The sequence below is a fragment of the Meleagris gallopavo genome, chromosome Z (genome assembly GCF_000146605.3).
Source record: "Meleagris gallopavo isolate NT-WF06-2002-E0010 breed Aviagen turkey brand Nicholas breeding stock chromosome Z, Turkey_5.1, whole genome shotgun sequence".
Taxonomy (NCBI): domain Eukaryota; kingdom Metazoa; phylum Chordata; class Aves; order Galliformes; family Phasianidae; genus Meleagris; species Meleagris gallopavo.
In genome coordinates, this window is record NC_015041.2 from 51,135,391 (window position 1) to 51,162,617 (window position 27,227).

General features: G+C 35.0%; 1 protein-coding gene across 1 annotated transcript in view; it reads right to left on the reverse strand.

Moving 5' to 3' along the window:
• The window catches only part of LOC100546990 (fibrillin-2), a 198,981-nt gene that overhangs the window by 20,401 nt on the left and 151,353 nt on the right, over window positions 1-27,227 (reverse strand). The window contains exons 25-42 of the mRNA XM_010726029.3: window positions 26,793-26,918; window positions 25,610-25,732; window positions 24,143-24,265; window positions 22,703-22,828; window positions 20,594-20,716; window positions 20,120-20,242; window positions 14,875-15,036; window positions 14,056-14,124; window positions 13,376-13,501; window positions 12,794-12,919; window positions 12,047-12,199; window positions 7,397-7,465; window positions 6,771-6,896; window positions 5,808-5,933; window positions 5,260-5,385; window positions 4,136-4,252; window positions 2,185-2,313; window positions 1,761-1,880 (exon numbers count right to left, since the gene is read on the reverse strand). Of these exons, the coding sequence (XP_010724331.2) occupies window positions 1,761-1,880; window positions 2,185-2,313; window positions 4,136-4,252; window positions 5,260-5,385; window positions 5,808-5,933; window positions 6,771-6,896; window positions 7,397-7,465; window positions 12,047-12,199; window positions 12,794-12,919; window positions 13,376-13,501; window positions 14,056-14,124; window positions 14,875-15,036; window positions 20,120-20,242; window positions 20,594-20,716; window positions 22,703-22,828; window positions 24,143-24,265; window positions 25,610-25,732; window positions 26,793-26,918 (2,193 nt within the window). The remainder of the gene's footprint in view (window positions 1-1,760; window positions 1,881-2,184; window positions 2,314-4,135; window positions 4,253-5,259; window positions 5,386-5,807; window positions 5,934-6,770; window positions 6,897-7,396; window positions 7,466-12,046; window positions 12,200-12,793; window positions 12,920-13,375; window positions 13,502-14,055; window positions 14,125-14,874; window positions 15,037-20,119; window positions 20,243-20,593; window positions 20,717-22,702; window positions 22,829-24,142; window positions 24,266-25,609; window positions 25,733-26,792; window positions 26,919-27,227) is intronic.

Below are 27,227 nucleotides of genomic sequence, written 5' to 3' on the forward strand. Positions count from 1 at the left end.
ACTGTACATCTGTACATCCATACCGATCTTAAAAGTGTAAGCAGAAATGGGTATTCTCCATGAAAGTAAGTTTTTATTGATGCTGAGTCACAAATCTGTGGTGTCATTTTTCCTGATGCAAGTTAGACTCTACACTACATTAAATTTGACAAAACTGGTCTATATTTACCAGGTAAGGCAAAAATGGATGAACACTTCTTTGCATAGGAAAAGTGGAATGTGAGGAGAATACATAGAGACAGGTCCTCTTGAAGTTATGTCTGAAAACTGTCACCTACGCTCTCCAGTCAGGAGTTACTACAAGGTATTACACATGAATAAACCACTGCAGCATAAAGTGGCATATGACCAGACTCCACAGTTCCTTTCCAATGACTCCTCCTACGGGAAGTGTTTTGAGTTAGCTCAGATACGCTGCAGAACAAATATGTATTTGGCAGACACTGATTTTGTAAAAAAAATATCAAAATTTTTGTCAGGATATTCAAATGGTCATAAACAGGGATATTCCAAGAAAACCAAAAGCTTTCATTTTAAATTAATGATTTTTACAACCACAGGTGATTTGAATTTATCTTTAACACAACTGCTAATGTGGGAACAGTGGCTAACAAAAAAACCCATAAAGTTGGCAGGAAAACTAAGCATTATGGCTTGATACAATAGAATGAGAAAGCTCTGGGATTTAGAAAATACATCTTCTTGTACATAACAAAAATTCAAAAAAGTTCCTTTGTTCAGCCTTTGTTCATGCACTCACAATGTTAGGTTAATATAAGACTAATTATTGAGTTTTTTCTTCATTTCATAAAAGCTACTTGTTTATAATTGGGAGTTATTTCAATGAATGTGTTTGGGAATGTCACACCAGCTAACCACAGTAATTTAAGCTGAGAATCGGTCTTTTTTTATGTAGCCACAGTGGAGAGACAGCTGCTAACACTTGTCCACTGGCCATTCAGGAACCAAACGCTCCTAAATTTGCTTCTGAAAATCATTTGCATGCACCCTTCTTGCAAGTGCCTCACATAGTATATTTAAATGGTAAATTCATTCACAGCAGTTCTGACAAAAACTGAGTTGTAACTGGAATTTCTTTCTCATCCTCATGCACCAAATCTTAATTCGCCATGCAGCACTTTACTTCTGAATTATGTTCAAACAAGACTTCTGTAAGCAAACAGGAACATGCAAGTTAATAGCTCTGTTCCACTCTCTCCCTGTGAACCTCAGCACTTGAAAGACAGTATATAAAACACTAAGTCTGGAAAGAATTGTTAGAATGAGCCAATTTAGGCAACTGTTGCCTTGCACTCCAACATCTTATCAAATTCATCCCTCTGCTGTGAAGTCTGAAGCTTCTGTCATGAACTGAAAGTCAGTAAGAACCTCTTTTGAAACACCATATAAATCCAGTACATGAGTTGGTGTGTTTTATCTACAGTTGAAAAATATGGGTTTGTGAAATATTGAACATTTTATGTTTTATTTTTGAGAAGTACCACTTAGCAATTTTCATTTTGCATCAATAGAGAAATTAATGTTTCAAAATACAGTACAATACAGTACAAGATGATATCTTGTTTTCTTCTTCTAAAATATCTTCCTGTAGACTATTACTATTTACTCCCTGTCCGCATGATTTGAAGTAGGATAAAATTCACAATCACCAGTGTGTACAACTACTTTGCACCCATTGAGAACCAGATATTTTTTCTAATTTTAAATTGTTTAGAAGCAACAATTACAACTTGCCTTACCAATACAACTTTCACTCTTCACTTCATATCCTGGGGGACAGATGCATCTGAATGATCCTTCCAAATTTTGACAGGTACCAGGGGAGCATGAACCAGGCAGTGCCACACACTCATTAGTATCTTAAGAGAGGAGATGGCATCAAGATAGATTTAGAATCATGTAATTCTTATGACATTGTTCTTGCATTACAAAACACTCATTCATTAAAAAGGTGGCAGAGTATTTTTCTACTTTTCTTCTTTTTAGGCATTTAAATGTACAAAGATCAATTATTCGAAAAATCAGTTATTTCTATTGAGTTATACTTAAATCTTGAAGTACATACATACTTCACACTGAAATTATTTTCTTTATTCTTAAATATTCAGTTTTATTTTTTCATCTCAGCAGTACTGTAGCATCTCACTGTGGTAATATACATACCAATGCAATTCTTGCCATCTACAGTAAGTTCATATCCTTCATTACATAAACATTTGAAGGAACCAATTTCATTGAAACACCGGCCATTTCTGCACACCTGACCAAAGAAGGAACTGCACTCATCAATATCTGTAAAAAACAAAGCAAAACGTCTAAGCAAGAGTTGGTCTCTCATTAAAATGTATAAGCACGTGAGTATATACAGTATGTTATGAACAAACTAAGGTAGCAATACATCTGTATATTTCCATGAAAAAGGCAACTGCAGCAACAAAAGAACAGTTGACAAATGGAAAGTAACTCTCACTCAAGTGCTTTAAGATGTATGTTCCATTTAAGCAGCACTTTTTTTGGTAGAGAATTCTACTTTTTAAATTTGCAGCATTACCTCAGCTACTGCATCTGGAGACAGTTAATTACTGCCAAGTGACTGTATTATACTAACTCCAGACATAGAAAAGGTTACATGGGGTGTTCTGGACTTTCTCTGGATTTTATATGCACTCAAGTAGATACGCAAACTGAAAGAAACACTTTATAATACAGTATAATAGAGTAATGTATTACAGATGAGTATTACAGGTGAAAAAGTGTAAGAAGAAAGGAAAATCAAGTTGATTGGGTTAGTATCATGCTACAAGAACAATTTACACCTCACTATGGTAAATATTTCCTCACTATGGTAAAATATTTTAATTTGAATGATGAAGACTTACATCAGTTTTACTAAAGAGGTTTCTAGATGTCTTCAAAAATGTAATGTAACAGCTCCTGAACAAGATGTACCCTCTGCTTCAAACAGTAAAGTTGTGCCTGGTTACTAGCTTATTCCACAGTGCACTTCTTGTAAGTTACAGTTTCAAAAGTGCAAATATCTTTGGAGTATTACAGTGCAGTGGGCTTAAATTGCTTTTGAATGACTGTGATAGCTTGGAAGAAGGCCCCAGGGCTCTCCAGACTGTCAAGAAACGTGCTCACAAGAGCCAAGTCTTGGAGTCAGCTTGGGCTCCTTAGCCTCCCTGAAGGCACATTTTGGCAGAGAGGCACTGGATGGTCCTGGCAGTATCCTGGCAGCTTTTACTGCCACTGTGAAGAACCTCCTTGGAATAAACACCATTGCAGTCTCTTCCTTCTAGAACAATTTTTGAATTTTCTCTTTCCTGGACAAACAAAGGATTTAAAATATTTTCAAGATGTTTTAGTTCTCTCCTGAACCACAAAGGAACCAGCAGACTTTGTTTTGTCTTTCCTCTGTAGCAGAAAGGAATGTGGTAGCTTACGTTTTGGCTTTGGCTTTGCACAAAGACAATCTCCTGAGACTTAAAAAGTCTATTCTTTAGCTGAGAAAGTCTTTTCTTTATCACAAGTATTAAAATTGTCCAAAACCATCAATATCCTTTTGCTGGCCACTATTAAGGAATAGGAAAAAACAGTATCACTGTATAAGCAGAGTTCACCTCAGGAGAGTAGGAGATTTAGAAGATTAGTTATGCTGGCTTTCTTACTGCTGATCTCTTTCTTCCTTCACACTGTACAAAAATTTCAAATAATATGGTAAAATAAAGAAATTATTTTATATTCTTGAGGTAATGCTGGTGTTGTGATATTACTCATACTTACTGTGAGTGGTTCTTATAGTCTTTGCCAGTAGCAAAAGATGTGTGCTATAATTGCCCAATTAATCTTTTAGTTGAGGCCTGCCTTAAAATGTCAGTGAACAGTAAGGCAGCCCCAGCGGTCCAGAGTTTCAGGGTTTACATTATCTCAAGCTGCCTAGGAATATGTACTTTGAATTTTCAAAAATAATAATAATTACTAACTTCTATTCCTGCATTCAATTAACTTCCCTAGCAGTCCAAGACATCTTAACATCTTCGAATTTTAATTATACAACCTCCTTCACATATTAAGCCAGCAACAATGAAAGCAAAGTTTGGATTATATCACCTACCCATACAATCATTATTATGAGTTAATTCAAATCCTGGATAACACAGACAGTTAAATGATCCAACGGTGTTTTTACACGTTCCATTTCCACATGGATGGCGTTCACATTCATCAACATCTACAAACAGAAACAAAAGTGTATGCTGGAATTTATTTTCCCCAACTATTTGTTAGTGTGATATATGTGCACACAGTGAAGTATGTTAAGCCTCAGTCTCTCCCTTCATCTCCTATATGTTTTATTTATACTACTGATTATTACAGCATGGTGTTTAAGTTCCTACAGTCCTTTTGCAGGACTTAAGTACAGTGCATATGACACTTATTTTTCAGTTGTATTCTAAAACATACTCCTACCTGGAAAGATAGCGCATATGTGCATAAGTGCATTCTGTGTTTTTATTTTCCCCAGTAATAATTTTTCATTTCTTAGTGTATGTTATTTATATGAATTCAGTACAAAGGATAGAGCCTCTCAGCCTTCGGACTGTCTGAAATGAATATAAACACTTTACTTTTATGCACATGAAAATTTGCTGAAAGTCTTCCATATTGTAGTTATGTAATTGTTCACAATATAGTTTGTATAAGCAAATTTATGATGCCAGTAGTGCATCCAGAATTATAAATTTTGCCTAGTAAGTCTTGGACACATCCACTTTTTAGGGCACATTCAGTACTTTCTACCTTCTGTTCAAATTGTACTTGGAGTTTTATAAGGATCTGAATGACACTTAGATCTTAATGTCTTAGGTCTTGTGAACTTTCTGAAACGTTTTTATTTATTCACATATATATATTTTCCTGTGGGATAGTTTCCATAACCTCTTATCACATCAACTATAAACTTTTCTTTCAAGATGTTACATATTTTAGTGAAAATGGGGTTAACAGATTCTTCAGTAACATGGAGCTACCTCTGAGAATACTGTGATTTGTTCTCCAACTGACATATTTACTCTAATGGCAACTTCACGTGCTTTATTCATAACATTCAAAAGCATATGAAGAACCCTGTTTAATGCCAATATATTCTTCTTATACAATTAAAAATATACAAATCTAGATTCACTCCCTTCTGTCTTCCCCTTGTTTTTAAACCACAAAAGCATTTTCTTTACATACCCATGCACATAGTCTGGTCTTGAGATGCCTTAAAACCATTGTGACATATGCACTGGTAACTTCCTTGCATGTCCACACACAAACCATGACTGCAAACATTAGGAATTTCCAGACATTCATTGCGATCTATAACAAAAATATAAAACAGATGGTACACATTATTGACTTTTATTATTCATTCATTTTACACAAATATGTTCTTACAATCTGTTGTTATAATTAAAACCAGATTCAAAATTATCCATAACTAAATCTGAATCATAACAAAAATTCATTTTATAAGAACTTCTTGCCTATACACCTCAAGGTCAAAACTACTGTTACAGTTTGGTTGATACCTCAAGAATGTTCTTTGAAAAATTTACTGTCTTTTCTTCCCTTGTACAGAGAAACAGAGTTATAAAATAAAAAACTGTTACATAAAATACACATTAGAATATGCAAGACAATAGAAAATAATTGTTGCTTTTACCCTTCTAGAGAATCAAGTACAGACCCTTGATTAGGTACAAACAGATTCAGACTAGAAAAATCAACTGATTTCTTACCAACACAGGCACCGTTAGGTGAAAGTTTAAAACCAGCAGCACATTCACAGCGGTAACTACCAGGACTGTTGATACAGTCTGCGTTCCTCTGACAGAGATTGTCTCCATTACTGCACTCATCAATATCTGAAATACCAAGAGTCAAAGTCAAAAACCACAAGATATTTATTTCTGTCTTAGTATTTGGACTGTATTGTCAGTCACACGCAAGACTGATCTTGGTAGGCTGTCCTCAACCAAGTATGAAGATGCTAAGCTTCAGCTTCTCATGCCATAAATGCAAATCAAAGGCAAAATCAATACCATTTCATCAAGAGCACTCTTTTTGGATGAAGGAAAATCTTATGAAACCAACTCCGTACGCAGAAGCAGCCATGCAATTTTAAAGGGATACATAAATCAATTAATTCTCTGTATTAAGTTCTCTGTGCCTTTGTATATGTTAAACAAAACAATTTTTTAGGGGAAAAATAAGTAGCACATATTTTTAGCATTTTAGGGCACAACTGTCTTCAGCACTAGTCCCCTGAATACCAATGATAAAAATCCTACTGACTTTAGGACACATAAAACTTCACTACTATATTTTACAAATATCTGATACTTGTTTACCTATAAAACCACAGATGAACGGACACAAAAGGAAATATCACGGGAAGCTTTTCTTGGAACAAGTTTTAAGAACAAGAATCAAATTACCACCGCAATACAGAAGTATTTCATTTACTAGTAACTTAGGAGTCAGTGCATTACCTGACACAAAACAATGACAAATTAAGCGCATGTGCATATGTATTAAAGACAAACACATCACAAACACATTTATAATAGTCTCGAACCCTACAAGAAAGCTCACAACTTGTCAATTAGAGTTTCAAAAATGTGTAAATTAAATTTTCTCCTTCCCTTTAAGATAAATATGCTTATGGGGACTAGGTAGAAAATAACATCACTTCAAATCACCTTCACAGACCAAGAGCAGGTCATTGTAGCTGAATCCAGTTGGGCATTCACAGCGGAAGCTGCCAATCTGATTGATGCAAACACCATTTGCGCAGATTCCTGGGATTTCTTTACATTCATCGATGTCTGAAATTCAGATGAGCTGGTCAGTTCTTGTGGCTTTACATACTGCATGCGTTCTCAATTTCACTGTTCTTTACACTGAGCTGAGGGGTTTCTTTTAATCTACTTAAGTTATATACACGACATAAATCTAAGTATATATTTTTCCACTATGAGAAAAAAAAATTATGTGAAGTTTAGTAAGTGATACAGGGAAATACTAAGTATGAGACAAGATGCAGAACTGTTACAAATGTGCTAATATGTCCATCAACATTTTTGAAAGTAAAACCTTTCACCTTACCAATTAAAACTCAAACCTATGAAACAGGATGGAGGAGGAGCAAAAAAAATTACTAAAATTGTAGGAATTAAAAAATAAAAAAATCAAACCATTATAAGTTTGTTCTCAGAATGTGTCACCTTCAAGACTACAAAATGAATAAGGATTTTATTTTATGAAATATTCATTTCAGTACTATCTGTTAAGAATTGTTGGTTAAAATAAATTTATTCAAACTTACCAACAGCTTTTCCAGTATGAATGTCAAAAGTAAAGCCAGGAATATTGCCACATATGTTCTTGAATTCAGCTAGAGCAAATGACAGAAAAACGTATTTTTAGTATTTATAGATCTCCCAATCACTTGCAGTTTTCTCAGAGCTGATACAAGCCAAATCTCGTTAGAAGACGGTGCCACTGCATCCTGTACAAATTAATACTGAAAACTCAAGTTGCCAATTAACAAATGCAAATGGAACACTAGTTCATACCTGTCTTTTTGCAAATCTTTGCAGACTTCGGCATGAGAAAAACTGTCTGATTTGAGCAAGCAGAGCTTCAGGTTTTGTTTTAAATAGAACTCTGTAACTTGCTTTTTAAAGTTGGTTTCTGCTTTCTAGAAACCTGAAGAGAATCTGCAGCAAGTTTCAGAAAGAATGAATAAAGGTAACTTACCTGTTCTTAGCCTTCTCTGACAATACTGTTGCTTGGTTTTTTTTTGTAAAGATTACTGCAACTTAGTTTCACTGAACTGAGGAGCAGAATGGACACTCTCCTTTGAAAAAGGTGCTTCAAAAATGAGCACTGGTTCACTATGCTCACTTTTATACTCACTTTCTCAGAGCATCCTGAGAATGGGAGTTGGATTGGATAACATTTAAAGCTGCCTTCTAACTCAAACAATTCTAAGGGAAATGCACACGAGTATAAAATCAGTAACTGGTAACTAGCAAGGTATTCCAGGCAAGGTGTATGGAGTTCAGTGGATTTGCAGCATACAGACAAAAAATCAGCTAGTTGTGAACAAATATCTTTTTCTAGTTCTTATTCCTAGATACCACGGAATCTAGTAATAATTGCAGGATAGAGTATAATAAACAATTACCTGTTTAAGGAAAGTATAAAGCATCTATATTGGTGTAAGACTTTACTGGTACAACAACATTTTCAAGAATAAATGTGTAACATGTTTACAATATATTAACTTCGATCCAGACAGAAATACCAAAGATAACATGACTGTAACTGTTGTTTGCTATGTCATTTGTGAAATACTGAGAGTACTGGTGGAAATCCATACTGAAATTCCACTTCTCTGAGAGGAGCAAAATATTTCCAGTGTGAAGACTTTAACAACTTATTTCCATGAGGACCTTGCTTTAGGTTATGTGTTTGCTAACAATAAACATCCAGCTCCTGTTTAAAATCTCATGGGATTGTATTTGTATCACTCAAATTCTCCACACAAAAAGTATCTTTCCATCCTTTACAATCTTCTTCATGAAAAATTCTAAGTAATGTGATAGATATTCACACCTGCAAAGTGTTAAGTCAAGGTAAAATTTTCTTCTAAAGAATATGGATAACAATTTAAAAATATCTGACTTAGCTAAAATTCACAGTGGTTCTGACCACTGGATAACATCTGGAGACTTCTGTAAGTGGTCTGTCCACTGATCAGAACCCAACAGTAAGTCTGTTCTCTGGCAGCTAGTGTTCAAAGAAAGCGAGCATATGAACTTAACTCTAAACCTACAATTTAGACAAATTATTAAGGTATCTCTTCCAGTACCATAAGGAAAAAAGAAGACCCTTCTTTTTTCCATAAGCAATGATCTCCCATCCAGAGTGCTGATAGTTTATTTCTCTCCTGGCTGTTGTCTGAATTTCTTGATTCTCTACATTTTAATGGTAGCTTTTCATTAGCTTAAAATCTTATAAAGTTTAATCACGGGGCTTATTATTTGAATCTTGGAATCTTGTCTTTCTGAAACAAAATATATATTAATTTCAGCAAACACAGTTGATTGCTGCTCGGAATATGATTTGGAAAGATAATTTTTTCACATTCAAATATTCTTTGTCATTTTTGTAGGTAGCTGAGTAGGATACAACATCTGAACCTCAGCATTTTCTTCTGTCTTCTGTCCTCATCTGTAATGATTGTTTAATGCCTGCTGAAGTTTGTCTTGTGCTACAGAATGGAGAGCCTTAAAATTCACTGTCACAGTGCTTTGTCATCCAGCAACTTTCTGCTCTTTCATATCAACAAAGGTTTTCTTTTTAACAGTTATTTTCTACACCCAGATTTATACCATTTACTATTGTCAGTAAATCTGTGAAACATACACCTTGCTAAGATGAGGGCCTAATGTTTATTACCCTGTCTCTATGGATGATGACAACCTATTCCTGTGATAATGCCTAATATTAGTTCTGGGACAATGAAAAAACAGCTTTGAAGATTGCAAGCCTACTTTCCTACATATTTTACATCTTATTTAATAGTTATTTCTATTTTTTTCTTCCAGTTTGCACTGTGTAGAAAAACAGCATGTAATACATCAGGACTGAAGCATAATGCTTTCATAAAAGAGTGCCAAATTAGCAATATACAAACACTCCAGAGATTTACTTTCTGCAAGCTTGCCTTTGCAACTATTTTTTAAAGACTATTTCCAAAAACCACATACTTTTCACTGTATTATTTTTCATAGGACAAAAAGATCTAACACATAATATGGAAAAAAAACTCTCTGAAGTCAAGTACTTTCAAAATGATCCAACCATGAAAAAAGTTCTGCAAATACCTGGCTACTTTGTAGCACTGAAGCAGCTTTTTACACTTCTTTGGGCAGAAAAATCTGCCCCAAGAATGATAAACTTATTCAGGTCTTTACAATAATGTTATGATCAGTATAATGAGTAATCCTAAGCAGTGTAATCTTTACTATCTGAAGGCATCAGAGACTGATTGTTGTTAAGCATAAATACATGAAATGGAAGAAAATATTTCACAAAGAAAAAGTTGGCATCTGAAGTTCTTTTAGAGGAACAATTCTCATCAGAGCAGAATAATGCTTTTAATGAGCTACTGAGCTCAGTCTAGCAAACTGGAAAAGGTCACTGTATCTTAATCCCTGTCTGTCACATTTAGCCCTAGATTTCAGAACAACTGATTATACCCTGTAACTTCAGCTATTCAACCATTTACACTAGCAATTCATGTTTGATCCCTTACACAATCTATTTTCATGGTGAGAAGAGGGTCAGTTGTGTTTCCAAATACAGGAAAGGCACTTAAAACAGCTAACAAGGCCATGATGAAGTACTTCAGGAAACATTTTCACCCCACATTTTTTCCTCCTCTTTACTGCTTGTGGGAGAAAATCTTCCCTAAATTATATGCTATTTCCCTTACATCACCAGAATATACTATGTGGAATGGAAGGAATATATTATTTACATCAACACCACAGATGATGCACCCACAAGAGGTATGACTTTAGCGGCACTAGCTACTAGCTCAGTGCAAAGTCGATTAAATAGTAAAATGTATTTGTATGAAACAATTTTTTGTTTTTCCCCCTCCCCTCCCTTTCATCCCCCTCAATCTAGGAAAGCTCTTTCTACAAGCATAAGAATCTTTTAATGAAGTCCAGGTGCTACTGTCAGGTTTCCAAGCTGGTAATTCTCTGACCAATGATTTTTCCTTGAAAGCTGAGCTTTCAAGGGTGATTTGTTCCAGGCAAGAAACTCCATAAAGACTAACTGAAAAAGAACTGAAAACCTTATTATTTTCACCCTATTTTGCAGAACAAATTTTTTACTTCCCTTCAGCATGCCCTGCTCACTGAGCTTTTGCAAGTTGACCATCTTCAGCAGATGTAATGTAAAAGCAACTAAGAGGATCATGCTCAGACTTGAGACACAAACGAAAAATCTGGAAAGGTTAATACACTTAAGTAACGAAACACAATCTTTCTCTTCTGACAGAGATTAGAACTATCTGGATAAATGTATTCATCAGTAATTCAGTTACTGAATTCTATTACCCTAAATTAATCATCCTGCAAGACTGATCAGGCAACAGGCATCTTCACCCTGGTATTATTGCATGATGACTGCTTCTCCCGAAACCACGAGCAGCCAGCTTTAGAGATGGGAGCTCTGTAATCACATATTCAGAGGACGGGCTTATGCCTCATATGTCAGTCTAGTGGTCTTACCTTCACAAACATAGATTTCTGACATATAGATACGTCTGAATGCAATGTTATGTCCATACAAGACCTGTGAAAGCCTTTGTTTTTAATAGAAAGAAAGATCAAGGCAATTATAACATATTCATTTTATAGAGCCATTTTATAAAATCCTTACTCTTCATTCTCATCACAAAAATGAAGTAAATAATTAGATCTAACTATAGCAAATACATTTTAGTTACAGCGGTGACACACTCCTGCTGATGATGGAAAGGTCAGATTGTATTTTCCAGGCCTTTTTACTTAGCTCCATACAGGGAATCCTAAGAGTACTTTTTTCCCTTGTCCTTGACCTCAGAAGAAGCTTAGAGGGAAAAATCTGCATACTCTTCCTAGATATTTTATTCAACCTATGTGAATGACTGTTTCCCTCAAGCATTCATACTGTATCTTTCCACTCAATATGGAGTGATATTTCAAGAATGGAAGAAATATTAATTCCTTTTTAGCACAGCCAGACTTAATTCAGCCAGTGAGAAGATGACATAGATGACATAGAGTATTCCACTGCTTGGAAATGATGGCAAATATTTTTTTTCTGGCTGAAATATTAACTTTAGCTAATATGTCAAAGGAGCAGATGAGTAGTCACGTAAAAAAAGTGAGATGATTACTGTAGGCTTTACCTGTTCCTGGAGTTGGACATGGTTCACAAGGTTTGTTCCAGGCTTTCCCAACATTGTATGTGCAGCAGCACATTCTTTTGGTTACATTGAAGGGCAGCTCATTCTCACAGGTGGTTCCATTATAACTTCTGTAGCAAAAGCTTTTCCTCATGTCTAGATGTGAGAAAATAATCATTTACAAAGTCAGCAACAAACGGACTTAACTAAATATTAATACCCTATGATCGAGGACTTTGGCTTCTGAACCCAACTCAAATACAGATACATTTAAAAAGAATTTAAGGATTGTAGTTATCTGCTTTTTTTGCATTAGATATGCCTGAAATTTGGCATATTTTCAAGACATAAGGGTAAAAGCAATATTCCTAAGGAATCAGAAACAAACTGTAGATGCCTACTGAATCCAGTTATATATCAAACTCTATTAGTGGAAATGGCTAGTGAAAATATTTCTGAGTTCTATTAAAGAATAAGACCATGAGAACACTGGCAGTCATCTGTATCTCTTTTCAGGCTATAAGACATTACATTCTGAGAGTTAAAGGTAAGAAAAAGCAATATAAAAATTCAAATTTATAAAAAACATGAATAACTGCAAGTCTATTCTCATTAAGTTTCAGTTTTCTGGCTAGAGATTTCTAAGAGATCAGAAGTGACCATGTAAAGAAGGAAATTTTAGAGCAGAGAATCTTATTCCAAAACTAGCTGATATCTAGACAGTTCTTATAAAGATTATATCCTACATACCCATACAGTTATGTCCTCCATTGACTTGCATATATTCAGGAGGGCAAATGCAGGTGTAGTTTCCCAGAGTATTGTAGCAGGTGCCAGGACCACAGACACCAGGATGTGCAACACACTCGTCAATATCTGCAGACCAATTCAAAATACTATAGTTAACAAAGGGAAAGAGGACCAAGCCCTGGTAAGTATTTTGGAGAAATATATCTATAACAAAATATACTACTGCATGTAAAGGCTAGCTTACAAAGCACTGCTTAGATTTGGGTCAATATGAGGAACCTAGTAGGCAATGTAAAGCATTAAATAGAAAATCCAGAGATCATTCACAGCTACCTTACCTGTATACTACATACTGACTATATCTAGCTGAGATCTAGTATACAGACATAAACATTAGTATATGCAAATGTTATATTTCAAACATTATATTAATCCTACCAGCAACACTAAAGACATTGATTCAAGAGAAGATTTTAGGTAAGAGTGTGGACAGTCTATCTACTTATGAATTTAAGACTAAAAGCAGTAGAGTTTTTCATCATAATTGAACTGTGAAAAAGAAGACCATTTCAAGGACTCAACCTTCACAGATTCTTGTCTCTTCACTGAGGTAGTAGCCTTTTGGACATTCACACTGGAAGCTGCCGAAAGTATTGATGCAATTTCCGCCTTGGCAGAGACCTGGCAGCTCCTGACATTCGTCAATGTCTAAAAACAAATACAAAAATTTATTTTCAATTTACAATGAAAAGAAAAAAGAGACTGAAATTTTAAGAATTAGTACATTTTAAATGCAATGTGGACCTTTTTTTGCTTCTAAATGACACTTCATGAAATCGTGGATGAGGTGTTCATTCTCTCGTATTTAATTAGCTTTATTCTGGAGCACGTTTCAGCAAGAATTTGGCATCCAATTCTTGCACACTCATTTGAACTAGGTCTTTTGTCCAATTAATGTTTCCTGAAATTTATACCTTCCACTGATAAATCATAAGTTTCATAAAAGATTTGTTCTTTTTTTAAGTCCAACTCAAGTAAGGAGGTATACAAAAGGTATGCATCCATTTATTTTCCTAGAGAAATGATAGATTTCTTCAATGTTCTCTTACAATGCTCCTTATCATTTTTGTACAACTTTTTTAAAAAAGGTTTGCTTTGCAATAAATGTAACAAATTCTTCAATATATAGTTCCTGTATATAACTCTCCAAAGACGGCACATTTTTTAGTATTTACCTTTATAGTCACTTATGATGAACTCACCTTCTAAAATAATAGTGATGGGATTTGGTCTGAATCCTTCTCCTCCTGGACAAAGAGTATTGTATTCCGCTAAGCCATTGAAAGAGAGAGCGTGTCAGTCTTAAGAAATATAAAATGCTAACAATAGAAACACAGCATTTCATAAGTATATTAATGAATCTCTTTCCATACAGTCATTGGTTTTCTATCCTCCTTGGTCCACTCATGTATACAAAACAAGTTTAAAAAATGAGATTAGTGGAAGATCAAGGTAATATTGGCAACTCTGCTTCAAACATTGTCATAACCTCAAATATTCTTATAGGCAAGTACAATGATATTTCCTCTATAGTGTACCTGTATAAGGCATATATGCACCCTACTGAGTTTTTACTGGTTCATTTAGTAAAATATGCCATGATACAATAGATAAAACTATACATTAAAATTGGATTTCATCCTGGATTTTGAGACTGTTAAGAGTAACAAGCATGACATTTCTTTTGTATTACCCATTCAAAGAACTTCACATATCTACAAAGCTGTTAGGTATTACTGAGTAACAGGTTTGAAATTACTGGAGTAACTTAGAAATTCTTATGTAACAGTTACCAAAACTCTCATCTGAGAGCTACCACCATTCTCCAAACTATAGCATTAGACTTTTCTTTCCCCTCTACCAGTGAGGAGCTGACAACTAATAATTCTAACAGATGTATGCAACATTCAGAAAGCTGGTTTTTTAAACAATAACCTAGCAGCAATATAGCAAAAGATTTCATCCTTATTAGTATCTTCTATAATAGGTGGGAAAGCAAGAATAAGAGAACATTTCCTTACTGCTATTTATGGGGGGACATGTTTCACAGGGGTTTCCCCAAGCCTTTCCCAGAGAGCAGCAGCACGAGGAACGACTGACTCCAACTCCAATTTCAGTATTGCAGGATAGGCTTCCATCCCCTCGTGGTCCATACTTCAGATAGCAATTGCCAACACGATTATCTATAAAGCACATACATGTATAAAGCACAAGAGTAGAGCTGCAGATAATGATGTGTGCAAAGCAATAGTAGGTATTCATTTTAACACTCCAGTTCTAAAGGAGGAAGTCAAACAACGCTTATTTTAAAGTCAGTGACAATCTGGAAACTCTTGTGTACAGTTACTGATGTTGAGAGAGACAGAATGGAGAAAGGATAGCTTCAGCTTCCTGAACATCCAGAAACCATTTTTAAATGTCTGCCTTTCAAAATCGCATGATTCCCTAACATAGGAAGGACATCCACTATTTCCAATCTTTCAATCCATATAATAACACATAAAAAAAAAAATAAAAGAAACCTTGCTGCAGTTTACTGATAATATTTTTTCTCTACTTTATGATTTTTACTAGACTTTATTTCATTTTCAGTGGAATTTAGAAAAAGTGATCTACTTTTCTATGGAATTACAAAATAAAGTCCTCTCTGTTGGAAGAGTTCTACTTGCAAATAAATTCTCCAAAAAGCATTAGTATTGAAACAATCTAGACTTTCAGTTAGTTTACTCAAATTACAACTTTGTAGTATAGATAACTGTTAGCATTGGTTGAATAAGCAGAGAGCCTGTTAAGAGAAGTAAAGCTACGAGTTTTCTTTCTACTGCCAATATTGTCTGTTTGTGCCCCGTAAGTGGAAAGTAACTAACAGTGAGTAATAAATATAAGGAATGAGAAGTCAGCCAGCTATTATAGTATTTCTTATCATAATCAAATAAGAGGGACATACATTTCCTTGAAGTTAATGTTATAATTTTAAAGATGACACAAAGTAACTTGATTTCAAAAGTTACCCTTAAAGAAGCATAGAAACACACCTGACAAGAAAAGAAGATATCTGTTGTATAAAGATCACCCTTCTTGTATTTTACAATTCTTGTTGATTGTATGACTAAGAAACATGTAAATGAATTTTTGAATGACTTCCCAAATGTATATTTTACAAGTAAATACCATATTTTTAATTTACCACTTGCCACATGCTACAGTCCTAGCATTTTCTACAAGGAGTGAGATGAAGAAAGCATGATAAATGTGCATCATTTATCATTTCAAAACCTCCAAAGTTTAACAAGTATCTTTTCTAAAATTTTCCTGTGGTTTCATACATATCTGTTAAAAAAAAACTGCAAAGGAAGCTTTCTGAACTGCTAGAAGTAACTCGATCTCAAGATCTTCAGTTAAATATAGAAACACTGACTCACTCATTAACTTTGAAAGTGCACATTTCTTTCAAACACTATTTCAATCAATTAATAGAGTTTTCCAAATAATTTATATTTAAGCATTAATAGACAAATTCAGGTATATCTTTCTGTACAGTTTTAATTGCATATAGTAACAGATGACAAAAATAAGTATGTTCCTTATGTTCCTGAGCACAAAGTAATCTACAACAAATGTCAGTATCTAAACATAAATGATCACTGCTGTAAATGTCAGTTAAGGGTTGAATGGAAGAGACATACTTATTCTGCACTTCTGGGCCTTTGATGGTAAGAGAAGCAGGTTATCTTTATCTCTCCAGGGGCAAGAGGCCAGACTTACATAAAATCACTGATCAGCACATTCAGAGTGGATGTACATTTTTACTTATTAAAATTAAATTTATTACCCTACTTTTTTATTTACTACCAGATTCCTGGTAATAAATACAAGTTTTACAATCTGTTAAGGCTGAAAAAAGGCATATCCTGTTGTTGTCACTATGGACTTCAGCTGATACAATCCAAAAGTTATTGTCAGAACACCTACATCCTCATGCTCCTCTCCATTTGTGACAGCACAAAATACCTGCCTTTTTCAGAGAAGCCAAGAAGAGATTTGGCTTCATTTTTCTTGTGAGAAGTGTTAATAAAAAAAAAGAGCATTCTGGGATATGGCTCCAAACAATGGACCGCTGGTCCATTATGAGCAATAGGAGATGACAGTCCTTGGAACGAGGGCAGACAGTGGAATTCTCTAGCAGAGAATCTACACTGAGTTCATAAAGGGTTTTAGATTTCAGTTTACTACTCACATGAATTGCCTTGACAAGGCACCACGTTCTTTTTTTTGCCAGAGATAATATTTCTGCTCCTTCTGAGAGGAAAAATTCCATTTTTGTTCAAGAGTGCAAGAGGTAGTTACGATTGAAGAGAACCAGAAGGGCTATTCTTTGACATTTCTGGAACACTTCTTTTTGCAAAACTTTTGCACTTCTCAAGAAAGAAATCTTAGTTTTACAGGCATTAAACAGGCATGTTTTTTTTCCAAGAGACTACAATCTTGGAGTTGCAAATGAAACAAACTTCATAATTAGTGAAGTAATTTGGACTTGCAGTTCTGAGACAATAAATAACCCCAAGTGAACTGAACTTTAGTTCTTCCCCATTTGGACTGCCTAAGTCAGTAAAGCAGACACATCCAAAGCATACAACCTCTGGAACAAGAAGTAGTATGGCTGCACTGAAATGGCTAATGTCTCAGTGTTTCCTCTTCCCGTATTAATCTGTTTAACTCTCTAGAAATAGCACGAGTAAGAATAAAAGAAAAACTATAAAAACCTAGCAATGTTTATAATCACATAAAACAGCATAACTAAGATGTTTTTATTTGCACTTGATGCCCTTATCACTTCAAGAGCACTACCGTATCATTTCATTCATGGAGTAGGACTTCCATTATCTTACTCTGATGACATTTCAAGGGAACCCGAGGCTTTGGATACCCCTATTTAAAACAAAAACTGAATTATTAAATCAGACTGTAGAGAGATTGAAAATGTGCATCTGAGGGTTACAAATTACATGCAAGAGGATTTCAGCTCTGTTGCCATCTGAAACTGAACATAAAAACATGCTTCTTGCTCTACTTTTCCGTAGAGGCAGTCACTGAGAAACTAAAGTTGGGGAAAATAAGGAAAAGGAGAGATAGAAAAGTCTTTTAGTACCATAGAGAGAGGCCTAGTAGTGTTTCCTTAGGATAGAAATAACGAAGGGACAGTATTTCTTTCACTTAGTTCTTAAATATCTTTTCATCATAGAGGTAGGGCTTGCTTTCTCGTGTGTGATTTTGACGTTGCTAAATTTACCCTGGAGGAAATAAAGTTTCCTTCCAACTATGGAGTGCTTCCTGCTGGAACCACAGGATCCCTGCTGAAGATGTCATTGGGATAACTGGTTCCAAAGTAGAGTTACAACTCCTTATTTTTTAGCAAAACACATATTAGCTAGCAACAGGATAATTCATTCTCAGTTTCTTCAGAGATTAGTCAAATCGCTTGATGATAACTCAGGGCTTGTGTGCTGATTACACACAGTTTCAGGCTGTAGAAAAGAGTGAGGATCTCAGTTAAATCCTGAAGTAAGCCCTAGAGGCAGGAATTCATTACTTAAACTGAATCAAAAGATGAGCAAAGTTAAGTGTGAGTCAAATGGCAACTGAAGAAGTGTCATAGTTTTGTGATTTTTGGTTTTCGGTACTCCACATCATGACATCATGTAGCGCACTGGGAGTTAAAGTGTTAATGCTCCAATTCCGGGAACCTGTCCCTGTACACTGCAGAAGTCATGGGATCTGGCCCTTCGTGGTTGGGTGGTCTCTTACTGCCTTGCAGTGGGTGCTGGAGGGTGCTTTCCTAGCCATACCAAGCTTTTCAGGTTTGACTCAGTCTCAGGAACTCTCTCTCTCCCTCCTATTTTATTTATTAGTCTCAATTTCAATTAGATTTTATTACATTGTGTTATCTCGCATTCTGATATCACAGTTAGTAAAATAAGTTTTCCTCCATAGATCATTGCTGCTGTTTTTTTTTCCTTCCTTGAGCCCAGCTCCCATCTCCCTACCTCTTTTCCCTTTTTATTCCCATTCTGTGAGGCTGGTGGGAGGCCCAGGGACCTACTGCCCCCCTGTCACAGGCATAGATTAATCTAGTTAACTCCGTGACAAGAAGAAAGATATTAAGGCATGAACTTTAAAAAGAGTCTCTAGGAGACAGAAATGCAGATTTCCAGTTCAATGGGATTAGGTAACAATCACTCTATTTGTTCATCCCTCAGCTTGTCTTGATAGTGGGGATTGCCTCGTCCAAGTGCTAGACCTTGCATTTGTCTTTGTTGAACTGCATGAGGTTCACCTGGGCCCACTGCTCAAGACTGCCTAGGTCTCTCTGGATGGCATCCTGTCCCCGTTAGTGTGTCAACTGCACGCCACGGCTTGGTGTCATCAGCAAACTTGATGAGGGTGTACTTGACCCCACTGTCAATGTCAGTAATAAATATTTTAAAGAGTGTTGGTCCCAGAAGTGGCCCTTGGGGAAACACCACTCACTACTGATCTCCATCCAGACATTAGTGCCACTGACTCTTTGGGTCAAAATTGGTCAGTACGGTGAAAATCTCAAACAGGATCTCACCTCCAGGATCCAGCAAAACAACATAATGTGGTGGTTCTGGTGGTGCCATAATGTGGTGGCAAATAAATATTATTGTAAATAATCAGAAAATGGAAAGAGTTGTAATTACTAATTTAAGCAAAACTGAGTTCCCAGGGTATTAAAATAAAAATGCTGTTTTCCAAATTAAATGCTAAAAAGCTTTTCCAGGATCACGTGACAGTCCTATATCAAGCAGACAAAGTAATGAAAGTGGAAAATGTAATGAAAATTCACATTATCTATGTACTAAGCCAGAGAGAACTATGTAAACTACAGTAGGATCAGCACTAGAATAGGCTCCCCAGGGAGGTGGTTGAGTCACCATCCCTGGATATGTTTAAAAACCATCTGGATGTGGTGCTCAGGGACATGATTTAGCGGAGGGTTGTTAGAGTTAGGGTAGTATAGTTAGGTTGCAGTTGGAATTGACGATCTTTAAGGTCTTTTCCAACCTGAGCAATTCTATTATTCCATGATTATTTTTGTATCTTGCTATCCTCACCTGCATTAGAACAGCCACCCTGCCTTTGAACAGAGGCCAAAACTACTATTGTTTGATATATCTAATATCCATACAACACATGATTATTAATTTATTTCTATAGTAATTCTTCAGGGTAGCTTTTACTTACCCACACAACCCACTCCAGTAGGATTCAGCTGGAAATCTGGAGGACAGTTACATTCGTACCTCCCAGGAGTATTTACACAAAGACCATTAACGCAGTTAATGGGATCAGCACATTCATCAATATCTGAAATAGGAAGGCTACATTCATAAATCCATTCACTGGATGGAAAAGAAGACACATTTTACATTTTAAAGTGAAACAAGCAGGAAAATTTCAAATACAAGTTATTGCTAAATAAAATTTAAGGAAAGAACTATTAATAATTCTTCAAACAATTTATGTGCTAATAATTTTTGTACGGATAAGAAGCAATTGTTCTTAAATAACTTCATAGCATGTGATTAGCAGGGAAAAAAACACATTTGTACTGTTGCAAGGGAATACAATGCATGTTTTGTGAATTCTTGTTTCAAATTACTTGGTGCAATTAAAAATATTTTAGTCTTAACATATCTACAAACAGATGAAATATACCTGTACAGTTTCCGCCTGTTCTATCTAGTTCATAGCCATCATCACAGATGCAATGAAACATTCCTGGTAGATTATTACAGGTACCAAATACACATATATTCTGGAAGGAGCATTCATCGATATCTGAAGGAATATATTAAAAACAGAAGGTTACATATCATTACCTCATTACAATAGTGTACTATACTGCAAAATGTAAATGGAGACACATGTAACTTCTGAGTTGAAAGCAACTAACAGGAAAAAAATCTGCAGGTACTGTCAGATAGCAAGATTCAAAACAGCCAAAATCAAGCAACATTGCAAAAGGCTCTAGCAGCTCTAGCATGACCTAGTGAGCTATTTTTAGCAAAGACAGACAGGAAAGCAGAAAGCATTTATATAAATTTTACAAAGCACTGCTAAATCTTCATTTGGAATTCTGAGTACAGTGCTCTGTTCAAGAGTGATGAGCTAGAACTGGAAGACATGTAACAAATGAATATTAAAATGATCAGAGTAACAAAATGTCAGTGATCAACCTGGCATGCCTGCCTTAGCCAAGGTTGAGAAGTGATATAATGCCTCTTTACAAGACTATATGGGATTGAGTGACTTTCTGGGAGGGAGAAGGGAGAAAGAAGGGATCCATTTTTAAGGGAAAATGAAATTTAAGATAAATGTTTAATATCCAACAGACCTTTATTAATTTAAACTGGACATTAAAGGAAGATTTCTAAGTACTATTGAGAGTACAGCCATGAGATGACCTCCAAATTAGGTCAAGAACACAATTAGTATTATGATAAAGTTAGCAAAGGTACAGAAAAGACTATGTCATTGAGAAGATAATGTATGAACATCTCATTTCTGAGGAAATTAAATCAATTATTTATATTACAATTATTGCACTAAATCCAGGATTTGGATTTTATCCGCTGATTGAAGAAATTAGACAAGGAGTCACCTTATCAAAGAACAAATTAATATACCAATTTTTTCTCTTTCGGGGGGTTTTTTTTTTAGAATTCTAAAGTATTCAGCATTCATATAATTTAGTTCTCAAATTGTATAGGTTAACGTATATAACACTTCCAGACTTCTACTGGAATCACAATAATATTACAAGATTTTTTTCCAGAACCTTCAATTTCTTTGTCAGTGAATCATTGTGGACCAACTGAAAAGCCAAAATTTCATGACCTGCTGTCCCAAAAATTAGAATATATGTTTTTTTAAATACTGATTAGATAGTATGTATTTGGGGATTTTTATTAGAACATTGGTTTAATTATGAATTGGCAACTGAGCTGCACTGAGAAATTAACTAAATAAGACAATCAATGATATGTTGTCAATATAATAGATCTAATCAGAACAACTGAGTAGCTAATTTTTCAGAAGCTTATGGCAGAAGTCTCTTTTGTACATGTACTCCTGTGGATGTGCCAAATTACATTTTTGGAGGCTGTTTTAAATGTCTCATTATGAATTTTAATTTTCTTAGAAGTTAATAGTTTTTTGCCATTACAGAATAAATAAATTGAAAAGCTTTGGAGCATTAGTTACAAGGAATTTCTCTAATACACAGTTTTCACATTAATCTGAAAAAGGATCCAAAAAACCAACAGGGAATAGAAACCGAACTGGGTTAGAGAGAGAATAACTTCTGTGCTTCAGATGATCTGCTACAGTACTGAGGGTGAATGCATGACAATTAAAAAAAGCTCCAGGATACATTTTAAGGAGTGTTACAGACTTGTCAAATATAGTGGTGATTTGCCCACTCTAAATTTTCTGAAAAAAAATTAAAAATGAAGTCACTTAGGAAACACAAACTTCCTTAAGTAAATACATCAACGAAAACAGTGATTAATGTAGGATTTTCAACATATTATTCTCTAGCAACAAAACAACGAAAAATAGTCATGAATTTGAAAAGTGGAGCCAAACTCCACTTAGATTTTTGGACCATGACCAGAAAAACTTCCTTACTTGAAGAAATCACTTTTATATGTCAAGTTCATGCTGCATATTCTGCTTCCAGGCAGAGGTACTTCCAGCAATTCTTGTTGCTTTATAGCTGCCAATCCAAACCCAGAAAATAAATCTGAAGTACTGGTAGCTTACCTTGGCATGACTTGCTGTCTGAGGCAGGAGTGAATCCCATCTCACACTCACAACGATATGCACCAGGGACATTCAAACACTGTCCATTTTCACACAGATTAATATTTTCTGCACACTCATCAACATCTGTGGGAGAGAGAAACTTTCTTCGAAATAAAATCCTTCAAAATATAAAAAAAATTATACTACCACTCAATGTTTCTGGGTACTGCTAATATAAAATATTTCTACCTGAAGATAACTTGTAACAATAAAGAAAAGCCAATCTAGTGTAATTTCTAAATCAACTCCTTTTACTCAGCTAAGAGTCTTCTTTCATTATCAGAATTTAAATTTTTGTTATAATGCAAGGTTTTCAGTTCAGTACTATTAGCTTTGATAAATAAGTTGAATGCCTTGTTTAGAAAATCAAAATTTTGTTTTTGTTTTATACTGCTATGTAAGTTGAACATAAACATTTTTTGTACTCATTACTTAGAGCACTTGTTCTTTAAAATGGTGTGACTGACCTACATTGTAAGAGTTCCCTCAGCTATAGAAAGCATGATGGCAAGGGAAGGCATTCAACACTGCAGTCACTGTAAGTGCTCAGCAATTTGTCAGAGATGCTTCTGATTGCTCAAACAAAATTTAATAACATTTCTTCATTTTATTAATCAACATCTAGTATTGATCTAATTTCTAAACAACAAACCTGAGATGAACTGCATTAATAATATGTGTTAAAGTTAACCACAAACTTGAAACATATAAAGAAGTAAAATTAGGAGATTATACTTCTGAAATAAAAAAACTCCCAGTGCCAATCAGAAGATCTTATATTAAAGGTGTAAATTTATTTTTGGTCTAAAGCCAGTTAGCTAATTACGAATGCATTCACATTAATTTCTTTGTATTTTACTACTGTTCAGATGCACTCCTTCAAACCTTCAAATTTGCTGACTACATGCATAGCATATTAGAACTCTAGAGCATAGACACTATTGCATCTTCCACTTTAAGTGACAAAACACAGTAACTCAATGCCCAGCCGGTTATGTTCTCCAAAAAAATATCGTTACACTTTATATAATTTTCTAAATTTAGGGTTACTTTGAAACACTGTGTGCCAAACAGTGTTCGCTGTTAATAGCAAACAGCTACTAATGAATTTAAATGCAGAGATAACAAAATTTTTCAACTATTTCTGAAAGAGCAAATGTCTATTTGCTGTGGAGGAAGAAGCACAGGAAGTTCACTCAACAAATAGTCCCGGTGTATTTAGTGTTGCACACACTCCTAAACAACAGTCAGCCACCTCTGTGAGCACTTCTTCAGGAGATGGGGGTAACACTGATTTTAAAACATACTCCAGTGTGTTTGGGGTTGAATCTAATTTTGCTAAGCTTCCACACAACAGAAACCACCAGAGACAAACCAGCTTTCACAGAAAGTACATACCAGAGCAAGTAAATCCATCCCCTGTGAATCCCTCAGCACAGGCACAGCGGTATGACCCTGGGGTGTTCACACACTGAGCATTCACACTGCACTGGTGTGTTCCGTTAGAACATTCATCAAGATCTGCAAATCAGGGGCAAAAAATTACAAGCGTTAATACAGAAGACAGAATACTTTCATGTAACTGTCAAGCTAAAAAAGCATTGAACATCCTATCAGTGGATGGAATTTGGTTGATTCATTAGTGTAAACGTTGACACCATTACTTCAGTGCTATTCTGTTAAAAAACTCTGAATCAAAGTGACTTAAAAAAAAAGCAACAAAACACCATAAAGCAAAGATGGTGAAGTCAAAATCTGACACATTTTTGATGACTCTTCTCAATTATGAGAACATAAAAGCAGCCTAACCTTACTGAAGTCAATGCAAGCTTTCTTATCAATTTAGGTGTCACTTCGGATTTAAAACAAACAAAAAAAAAGGTGGAAAGAAAAAAAAAAAAAGACAATTCTCCTGACCCTAATTAATCAAGCAATTAAAGCTTGATTTAGTGACCATCTAGTTGCATGACATGCAAGTCATAGGTATCACACTATAACAGATGCTATGACATATCTGATAGTTAGTTTGATATTCTGCCTCGCCCATCAGTGGCTGTCTGTAGAGGGATCTCCTGGAAGAACATTCTATATTCAGCAGCTATTTTAACTACAAGGATGCTGCCAGAATTATTTTCTAAATCCCTTCAAATAGGACTTTTTATTTGCCTAGTTGAACTTCACAAATTTTTATTATATGATAACAATAAAAACCATAGAGCCTTTCTTTTTTCTGGCTTAGCTTTAAAATCCACAGTAAAATGTCATAATACAATATTTTATCTTTCATATATTACACCAATAAAGTCTAATTTGTATGTGAAATTCTGATTCCACAGTTTCCAAAACGTTTGCAAAAAAAGGTAAATTTTACAATCTCTTATATACAAAAGTTAAAAGCAAAGGTAAGGAAACATGATTTGGTTTCAGCAGCCCAATAAAAGTAGAATCAAGTTTTCATATGCTGAGTCTAATCTGCTTTATATTAGGCCTATCAACTACCTGTACCATAGGATTAATATAAAAAAGCTGTATTAAGTAACAGAAATAATATCTTACCAGCAGGAAATCACAAAACAAACTTAGCTGTATTTTTGACTGAATTTTGTATTTTGCACATTTCAGACATTCCATACTAACTTTGTAAAATACCTATTTAATTCAGTAGAATGAAATACAGGCAGGCTTTTGAGGAAAAAAAAAATCCTCCAAATCCCTGAAATCTAAGAATCCTCTATGTTCATCTAATCACAGAGTGCAACTGAGAGAAAAATAAATATTTGCTTCTAATGAGGTATTCATACTTCAATTGCATGCATCATTAAAATAACAAGAAAGAGAGAAAATTTTAGTTTTCTATATGCTTACCAATACATTTAATGCCATTTCCAAACCATCCCTCTCTGCAAGTACATTTGAAACTTCCTGGTACATTGACACATGAGGCATGCATGTCACAGTTGTGAGCACCAATTTCACACTCATCCACATCTGCAAGCACAAAATAAACTATCAGCATTTACAATCAGGAGCACCAGAATATTACACAGATGCTCTTACATGTTGCTCATTCCCAGAGTGCAGTATTATAACCTTTTAAAAAATAAGACTTCAAAACCACATGATATTTTAAGCTTTAAGAACTGGCTTTGTATTATAGCTTAATAATAGTGATATCTGTTTTTTCAATTATACTTTTAATATGCTTTTAATATGTTTTTTGTAAACATGAAGAAATTAGGTTGATTTCCGACAGCCGCATTTTAGTGTAAAATTAAAGCTGTCTTACAGACATACGAAACATGCTGAAATGTCTAACAGATTATTCCTGTGGGTGAGACGCACATTTTAGTTACAGAAATTATTTTACTTATAAAAATGATGCAGAATAAATTCCTAAATGTAAAATTACGAGAGGAATTCTGTCAACCTTCCTAGAAAAGCGATTTTGGAAGAATTTAGCTTGCTTCAACAGAGTTGACCCAGTCTGCAAAGGAAAATATATTACTCCAGGAAGTTGCATGGTTTGAAATGGAACTACTCTGTTACTTTAAAATTTGTTAGCATGGGATAAAGGAAGGCATTTATTTTCCCTCTTACATAATCACTTTCTTTTTCATTCTGCTACTTTTTTTCCTTTTGATCTTTTTCTTAGACTCCTGGGTCATTTCCTGCAGCTGTAGTTGACACGAGTACCTTAAGCATGCATGACAAATAGTTCAGATAGAATACTTCAACACAAATGCAGATGCACCTGGTCAACCTAAGTTTCATACCATAGATATTCCCCCAGTTTATACAAGAACAAGGTTTGCCTTTAAAACTGCCATTATTCACAAGGCCAGTTCAACCATACTGATACTGGTCTAAGAGTACACCTTTTCAAACTCCTGGAAACATACTGACACATACAACAGTTAGACTCCTACACTTACTATTATGAATAAATAAAAACCTCACCTGCATGTGAACACACCTGGGCATTTATTTTACCTTAGAGCCAAGTAAGATATATATACACCATGATATATATGTTGGAAATTTGCTTTACCTGTGCAACCAGTGGTTCCTTTCTTGACTGAATATCCTAGCTGGCAGTGACAAATGAAGGAACCTTTAGTGTTCTCACACTCCCCAAACATACAAATGTTGGAATTCAAATCACATTCATTCACATCTGTAAGTGCACAAAATTTATTATTAGTTACATACTGCTGTCACCTAAAAGCATACTTTTCCATTTTGGAAAACCATTGTTCAGGTAAAAATGTCAGAAGCACGCTAGGAGAAGCTGCTGACTCCTTTGAGGGTAAAGAGGCCTTGCAAACAAAGTCTTGACAAATTAAAGGACTGAGCATGAAGTTTAACAACAGCAACTGCCAGATTCTGCACCAGTGACAGGTTAATTCTAGCTATACATACAGATGGAGCAGATAAGAAGTGGAGAGCAGCGCTGCAGGAAGGGATCAGGGTGTTCTGACTGATG